The sequence below is a fragment of the Enhydra lutris genome, unplaced genomic scaffold (assembly GCF_002288905.1).
Source record: "Enhydra lutris kenyoni isolate GAN:26980312 unplaced genomic scaffold, ASM228890v2 scaffoldscaffold16, whole genome shotgun sequence".
Lineage (NCBI taxonomy): Eukaryota > Metazoa > Chordata > Mammalia > Carnivora > Mustelidae > Enhydra > Enhydra lutris.
The window spans coordinates 6,797,079-6,806,030 of record NW_019154100.1 but is presented as its reverse complement, the minus strand read 5'-3'; the positions used below and the strand labels follow the sequence as shown (position 1 = coordinate 6,806,030).

The window sequence follows — 8,952 nt, the reverse complement described above, 5'->3', positions numbered from 1 at the left end:
CACATCGGGCTCTCTGCTCTGCAGGGATCCTGCTTCCACCTCTCTCTCTATCTGTCTGCCTCTCTGCCTACTTGTGATCTCTGTCTGTCAAATAAATAAATAAAATCTAAAAAAAAAAAAAAAAGAAATATGTCAGGCACCTGGCTGGCTCAGTCAGTTAAGCATCTGCCTTCAGGTTATGATCTCAGGGTCCTGGGATGGAGTCCCGTGTCAGGTCCCCTGCTCTGCGGGGGTTCTGATTCTCCCTCTCCTTCTGTCCCACCCCCTGCTTGTGTTCTCTCTCTCAAATAGATAAATAAAATCTTCCAAAAAGAAAAAAAAAACAAAAACAAAACTTAACACTCTTGTATAAAACTCTTGTGTGGTCTAACACAGGAGTCTATGATGTGACATTTTAATGACCCAAATTTTTTATGAATTAGAGATCATAATCCACTCTTGTATCCACAACCATCATGCACCTTACAACTTTACACCTGTGTCAGCTTCAAAGAACACAATTCCACAAAACCAGCTATAGCAGACCAATCCGGAAAGCAAATGTGTTAAAGGATTCCCCAACATTTTGTGACCAGCTCTTGTCAGAAGTCAGAAAACTACTTCACAATCATATTCCAAAGAGCAATCTGTTGACCAGCAGCCTCAGCACACACTTGAGATCTTCTTAGGAATCCACAATCTCACCTGAGACCTAGTGTTTGTGAATTTGCTATATTATTCAACAATATTAAATTCTGTTATATAGGTCAAGAAAACAAACGGGATGGATGACACTTGTAAGTGATGGTCACTAATGGTAAGTAAGCTAATAACTTAAGGAGGTAAAGGCCACACTCAGAGGCTCAATTAGGTACAGATAATAAAAGCTTATAAGCTTCTAAAAATGAAGGCAAAATTTTTAAGATGTGCTAAAAATAGGTAAGTTAGTAAGCTAAAAGACATTCCAAAATAGAAAATACGATGGAACAAACAAGAAGTTCACTTGCAGAAAGAAAAGGGATGGAAAGACCAAGTCATCCTCGTGCCATCTCTGGACTGCCAGATACGCCATCTCCATACCAGCCACCCACCAAGGCCACCCAGCCTGGTCTTATTTCAGACCCACAGGTGCTTGGCCCAAGAAACACAAATAAAACCCAGGGAAACTGGCAAAGCTACAGCTGTCTGTAAGCGTACTTGTACCGTCTCTCTTCTATAGAGCAAATACCATGATATCATGAGCTGAGGGGATTATTAGTATGTGGAGCCTATGCTCAAAAATCAACTCTGGTCCTCAGAACCACACCCTTAGTGGGAAGGGTGATGTGAAAGTGAGAGGGCTGGGCATATAAATACTGTGTACCCGGGCCTCAGGTCCTGTGGTCCTTCCAAACTTTGCTCCTTACATGTGTAAACTTTCCCTATGGCTTTCCTCTTGCTTCCGGCTATGTGTTTTAAACTGATTTGATAAATACTATGATTCAGACATTTAATCTGGTTGCTGAGCCTGTCTATTGTATAGCCCATGGGAAAGCTGGTGATGTGCTTGTAGGCTAATCTTTGCATCAAGGTGATTTCCCCCCAAATACCTGCTGAATTAGAAATCCGCACTTTAAAATATCCCCAGGGGTTTTGTAAGCATATTAAAGTTTAAGAGCACTGATCAAGACTATCTGAAGAAACAGAATGACCGAAATCTGAATCTCAGAACTATACTCTGAACACCTGCCAAATAAAAGGTCTTGTATATGTCCTGTGTATCAACTCAGAGCCCCCCAAAATAAAGAGAATGCTAAGGGACCCCCTTTCAACAAGTTTCACGTAAGATTTAGAGAAGCACTGCAGTCCCTGGTGATTCTCCTCTGAACCCCAGCTCTGCAAAGCTCCATACAGTTGGAGAGAACACTCAGAAAGGTAGAGCACAACATACCTTAACCCTGCAATCTCCTTCTTGCTAAGGGAATTAGGAAAATACCCTTTTTCATCGATGCTAAGTTTCAAGAACACCTATCCAAAGGACATAAGACTACCAGAAAGAGAGAAAGGGTTATGACTGCCTTAAAAGGGTTGCAGTGACCTTAGAAAGAGCATCCAAGAACAGTTCAGGAGAATAGCCCGAGAACCATCTTTAAGGGGCTATCCACTCCCCACCTCCTGGCATTTGCTGACCTGATCGGCTCCAGTCACTTTATGTATTTATTACATTTATTACATTTTATTGTACATTGCACTGTTACCCACACGTAGCAAGGTCTCAGTAACTATTCCGAATTAACAGAAAACAATAATGAGAAATGTCACCACTTCTCTCCTGGGTTCATTTAAAGCAAAGCTAATTAATTCAATCTCTTGGTTTTGAGAAATTCCTGAGAATGAAGGCATAATTCCACAGCTCAAATTAGCATGGTTCATAACACTCTCTCACTCCATATTTCAAACTTGGATTTTATATTTTCCATTATTAATCAATCCCACTGTAATTTTCCACAACACTGTGAAACACATCAACCTATCCATTAAGAAACAATCCACTTCTAAATGTCACCGATTATGTATAAGTAATACGCTACACAGGAAAGATCAGCTATCATTTTGATGCTTTCCTAGATCCAGATTTAAGATGTCTCAGGAAAGTAACTATTTAAAAAAATCTATAGGAGAACTGAAATAAAAACTGATGAAATGATCACACACATAAAGATCATACACAAGATGTAAAACAAATGCCCAAAAGTGTTGAGAATATTTACTCTGGTGAAGAGTAAATGAGAATATCAGGAAAAGAATGTAAAAGTTCTAAAGATCATTTCTGTAAAGAGTATGTCACCTTTGGTTGCTGAAAGAGGCAGTATGTTTAAATTTCAAAAGAAAAGGTTTAAGTTGGAAATCATTATCTCCCATTCTGTAAATGAAACTTTACAAAAGGAATAATGAAACATACATAGGGAATGGCTCAGTGTATTTCCTTCCAAATGGTTTATCAAATCCTGTTCAATCCATGCATTTAGCACAGCCAAGGACAGTTACAGTCCTCATAGGACATGAGACATTTCAGCACAGGTTTTCAGACTGTGTTATATGGGTTTTAAATACCAAGTATTGAAGAACTGATTCCACCAGCTCATATAGGAAAGAGGCAACATTGTAGATTTGTGTGTCTTCTACCTCTAACAGCATGAGCACAGACACATGAAAAGCCTTCAATAAACACTTGTTGAACTTCATTGTTACCACGCTCTGAGGTAAAAATCTTAACTGGAGAATAATCTAAATACTACCATCCCCAGTACCAGTAGAAAAGTGACTCTCAAGACTTCCAAGTGAATCCACTTACATGTTAAACAGTGAGAACAACAAGAAAGAGTAATTGTCTTATTCATTACAAAGCGCTAAGAATGAATCTTCTGTTTGCAAACTTAATCCACTCCAACTAGTACTGTTAACTGCCCACTAAAACCTAGTGCATTATCTTTGTTTCACAAACCTTATTCTTGATAAAATGTGTTACAACTTATATGTATGTAAACTATTTCATTCCTTGTTATATAAAATACATAATTTCTTTATTACATGAAAATTAAAAGGCAAAATGCTTTTTGTTATAAGCAACAGTAGGAAAAAAATCACTTGAATTTCAGAGTATCATATCCCAAACCTGGTTTGTTCACCTATGAACAGCCATATTTCAATAAGAAATCCTTTAAAATGCATTAAACCCATCACCACACATTACGTTTTGTGCAGCTCAGGACGCAAATACAAGGCTGTGCCCCATTTGGTCGAGTGGATAGTGTTCTAGTTGATAAATTTTCGTAAGCTGCTATCCCCCATTAGGGAGTTAGTCACTGGTTTTAACAAACTCCTTGAAGAGTTCATTTCAGTTACTCCTGCCTTGCTCAGTGTGAAACAATTTAATCTTATTGCTTTCTTCCTAAGGGGTAGAAAGATGATGCTCAAAGGAGAGCACTTGGAAGGGAACATGCACGGCGAAATTTAGGAATTCCCTGGATAAGCCTGATGGAAAGACACCTCTAGAGAGAGCCTAAGACTTGGGGGGTGGAGGGCAGAGGTTTAGGGGAGAGGCTCACAAAGGAAAGTGGGAAAACACAGCAAAGAAACTTAGCTTACTCAGAAACCACACTCACATCTCTAGTTATTTTAAACACAGTGTAACTTGGCATGGCCCATTCTGACCCAGAAATTGTCTTACCCTAATGAAATGAACTGCCTACTAACACCTACAAATAATTTCATAGATTTATTTCAAATTAGTATTTCATAATTAGAGCAAAGTCAAATTTCTCTTTGCTTTATAAATTCTCTCTCTTACAGCCTTATATGGAAGTTTCAAAAGACGGAAATGACAATAGACAGTGGATTTCAGATTCCTTTAAAAGACACCACATCAAATTCCAAATCTATTATATATACACACAGGACAAGCTGGGAGTCCCTAGAAAGTGGTTTCAAACTACACATTTCTACCACCACAACCCTTCAGATTCCCCTAGGAGGGCATACTAGAATCTTAGGACGGAGGCTGATGGGCAAGTACACTTTGAAAAAGCATTCCAGGAGACTGTAATACTCAACCCACCACCTCCTGCCCCTCCCGCCATTATCGGCTAATAATGCTTCACCCCCCCCACTACTGATGTACGTTCTGCTATTTCTTCTACACCAAATGTTAAGTAAGTGAAGTCATTAGAATAGAGCATCTGAATTCAACTGGCATTTATCCAGCTTTTAAGAGGTAAAAACATATACATGAATGACAAATCAATTTAATTTCCTTTCATAAAATTTCATTTCAGGGCTACATCACAAATTCTGAACTCAAAGCTAATCACAGTCATAGCTTTCCAATTAAAGTATTTAAGTCCGCTAATATATTTCCATGAATCAAACTTTCACTACTAAGTAGCAGTACAAAAAAAAAAATAATAGGTTTCAACATTCCTCACAATCCACTTACACTTAAGAGAGAACTCAGATTTTTTTAAGCAAGTAAATAAAGACTATTATTTCAAGGTCAACCATGACTCTCTCATTGTACATTATGCCTCATATCCTAGAGGGTCCAGTTGAGAAAATGTTATTACATATGGGTACTTTTAGTAGAACTAGTTAAAGAGGTAATTCTATTTTCAAACTAACACTCCTGGTTTTCCGGGTTCATATTATCATACTCCAGTCCATTGGAATGTATCTCACAATCCTCAAACTTCTTCAACTTTACTATTAGTCAATACCGGTTTAAGCAATCCTAAAGTATATTAGGAAATATGTGGACATCTCCCACACTTTTAAAATCACTTGACAACATGTGTATATCAACAACCGTGACTTCCTTATAGTTGTCAAATCTATTCTACATACATTTAGGCCCAAATACAAAAAAAAAAAAAACTTAGAAATTTCAAAAACAAACTGAGAAAACATACTTACCTTAATTGGAGCACTACTAAACTTAATTTTCCTATTTGCTGGGATGTCGTCTTCTTCTGGCAATCCAACAATTTCCGAGTATTCCATATCAGGTTGATAGTAACTGTTTTCATCACTCTCTTCCTGCTCATCCTGCTCAGTGCCCGTCTCTCCCCAGTCTGAATTATACCTGGATCTGACCCTGTATACATTATAATCACTGTGCATGTAAACATGGGAACTCTCAAAATGAACCGAATCTTCAGGTACTTCCTTTCCACACCTGGATCCAGAAGCATCAACAGAGGTAAAATCACCACCTGCCAGGTCTTTCTTCTGATGCATTGCTGCCTCACTCCCAACTAAATTAGCTTCGGCGTCTTCTAAAGGTTCATTTTGTGGTGAAGGGATTTCAGACTCTGGCATTGCCTTAGTGTCAGCACAAGGTTCTTCAGGAACGTCTCTGTCAATCCTGACAAGAGTCTCTTGGTTGGATGTGGAGTCCTCGGCTTCCTCGCTCTGCTGTATCTCTTCACTGGGTATGGAGGCTAGAGAGGTACTTTTCAAAGCCACTTCTGGTCCCGGAGTTGTATGACCCTTCTGAGAATCCTCTGCATCATCACCGTGTTTGCTTGGAGGAGACCAAGAATTAGAATCCTTAAGGTGACCAAAAGTGTCAAGATTTGTAACAGTAACAGATGGTAGATTCAGGGGATAATGCCCAGTCACTGAGTATTCGTTGTTCTCAGCCTTCTCAGGAACAATGGCAGTGGGGGAATCGGTATTCTCAAACACTGCACTCAGTTGACTCACAGTTGGGGAGACAGCCTCTGTCCGGGAGCTAAGGCTGTCCAAGGAATCAGTACTGCCTCTGTTGGACTTCGAGCCACCCCACTCATCCTGAGGCTCACTCCCTCCAGCTTTCTCTTTCTTTGGGGAATAGCGATTGTTCTGTCCTGACTCATGCACACTTCTCTCAAACATCTTCCGAGTTTCTGTGAACTTAGAATATGAAGGGCCATCGTACATTGTGTCAAATCTACTGATTCGTTCTGAAACAGAGGACTCCAACTTAACAACTGAGCCATCTGTTTTTTCCAGAAATTCTTTGGGCCTCATTCTTCTCTGTGGAGATGAAGGTCCACCTTTCCCCCTTGTTTTGGCAATGACTGCAGCATTTTCATTGGGTTCCATACCCATCTGCATAAATAGATTTTTAATTCTGTTGACGTTGGAGCCATATTTCCTCCCCCTGCTCTGCTGGGAGCCCTCACCTTCTTTTGTTTTTTGCTCTCCATCTGACTTGGGTTTGTCAAAGGTACTTTTCAGTGCCTGGAACTCAGTTCTATAAGCATTCCTGTGAGGAGAGGCACTTCTAAGAGTGGTTCGTTCACCTGAAGACTCCGTTTTCAACATTTTTACTTCAGGGGTGAAAAGCCAATGTTCATAATGATCAGGAAAAAAAACAAAAAACAAAAACAAAACACCTCTCTTCTCTAATCACCAGTATTTCATCAAGAAAAAGTACCTCTCAAATGCCATACTGTATCAGTGATCCTCCCAACAGGTGTATTAGGAAATTATTCAGTCAGGGGTTACACAAAATGGCTTTTTCAAAGCAAGACTAGAGGTTCATCTGTAACAGAAAAGAATGAATTTCTAAATTCATTTACTTATTTGAATTTAAGTTCAGTCAACTAACAATACACTTTTCAACGTGGCTTAGCCATATGTCAAACAGGGGGAAAAAATCATTTATTGATAGGGGAATTTAAAAGCCAAGAATTTAAAAGTTATCCCTCTAACTGGTCTTAGATAACAAAAATGTTTCAAACACAATTTGGAGATCCCTACAGAAATCATATACTGACACACATACAAGTTACACATGAGTACAAATACACAACTTTAGCCTAAGTTTCTGTTGCTTTTGTGAATGACCTTCAAAGAAACCAGCAGTTCACAGATCTTTAAGATATCACCAAACCTTCAGAAAAATGAATTTCATTTGGGGTGCTCCCCATCAGGTAGAATTTATTCTTTCTGTATAAGCACAATTCAAAGTTTGGAATCTATGTTTCCAAAGTCCAAAATATGCTTACAGAAGCTTAGTTCACTCTCTTTGGTCCAATATTCTCATTTACAGCATCCCCCAAGCAACATTAGTACATTTTCAGACCAAAACAAGCAGAAGAAAGTTCTTAAATGAAAATAAGTTTCACTCTAAGTGCACTCACATCTAATATCTGGAAGTTTCCTAAGCGTGGATACTATTAATTATAGAGTGAGATGTAGAATATCACGGGAATAAATGCAGAACGTGACGATCAGAAAGCAAATATAACATGAGCCCTCTTTTCATCGTCCTGATTTGTTTACTCCTCTAACTTACTACAAGCTCAGAATGCAACGCAATGCATGCTTGCTGGTCTCCACTAGCCCACAGCTGGATTTTATATCAATATGCCAGTAATCAAATACTTCAAGATCCGCTGAGACGCAGACAATGTAGCTCTAAAGATTTTTCATTTTGTTTTTGCTTTGTTTTGTCTTTTAATATTAGGCCGAGCCATATCACCCTCACGCACAATCAGCTGAGGAAGCACACACTTTCACTTAAACCGCCTCCAAACTCGGCTTCTGGCCCAGCACGCATGCATGGCCCATGCAGACAAACAAGAAAGGCTTGAGAGTGTGGTGCCTGTTTTTTTGTAAAGCATCGACAATCTCCTTGTACCCTGACATTTGTTTAAGCCCTGCACACCCTCCCCTCCCCCCCCCCCACGTACACCCCACTCCCTCCCCGGCCAATTCGAACCCGAGGGGGCGGGGGCGGGGGAGATGGGGCCGCCGGGGGACTCAAAACCTGCCCTCACAAAAGACAAACATAAATAACACCAACTTGAGAGGCAGCCGGTTCCCAAGCCTGGTTCGGGACGCAATCCCTCGGCCCCGGGGCAGGGCCGGGAGAGCAGGTGACGCCAAGCGCTATGGTAGGAAGTCGCAGTCTAGCTTTGTGCCAAAAAGCACCTGAAGTCCTAACACATTGGCTGCGGCTCCCGGCGGCTGCCAGGCGGATCCCAGTGTGGCACGGGGAAAGCCGAGCTCCCTAGCCACATTAAAAAAAAGAAAAAGAAAAAAAAAATTACAGGGTAATGATAATAAATCCCTTTGTTTTTCCTCCCAATGTGCCAGGAAACAATAGATCCCACTGATAATGCCTCCGATCCTCAACCTATCGCTCCCCAACCACAACCCACCCCCACCCCCAGCCTGCAACTCAGCCTTTGTACATCCCGATTTTTTTCCTCTTCATCTCCACCCTCCCCAACTCCTCGCCCCGCGCACAGCCTCCCCCTTACCCGAGCGGGAGCCGCCGCCGGCGGGGAGGGTCGGGCGGCCGCGGCTCCCACCCCCCTCCTTAGAGGCGCCCCCCGCCCCACGGTGGCCGCGACTCTATCCGCGCCGGCCGGCTCGGCGCCCCTCCACCCGCCGCTCACGGCGCAGCGCGGAGGGCTGCTGCGGCGGCTGCTTCCACTCGCGCCG

General features: G+C 41.3%; 1 protein-coding gene across 3 annotated transcripts in view; it reads right to left on the bottom strand.

The window, feature by feature from the left end:
• Positions 1-6,879, bottom strand: part of LOC111147330 (protein phosphatase 1 regulatory subunit 9A) — a 299,050-nt gene extending 292,171 nt beyond the window's left edge. For all 3 annotated transcript variants that reach the window (XM_022503322.1, XM_022503321.1, XM_022503323.1), the window contains exon 1: positions 5,428-6,879. In XM_022503322.1, coding sequence (XP_022359030.1) covers positions 5,428-6,822 — 1,395 coding nt within the window. In that variant the 5' untranslated portion in view covers positions 6,823-6,879. The remainder of the gene's footprint in view (positions 1-5,427) is intronic.
• Between the last annotated feature and the right edge of the window lie 2,073 nt (positions 6,880-8,952).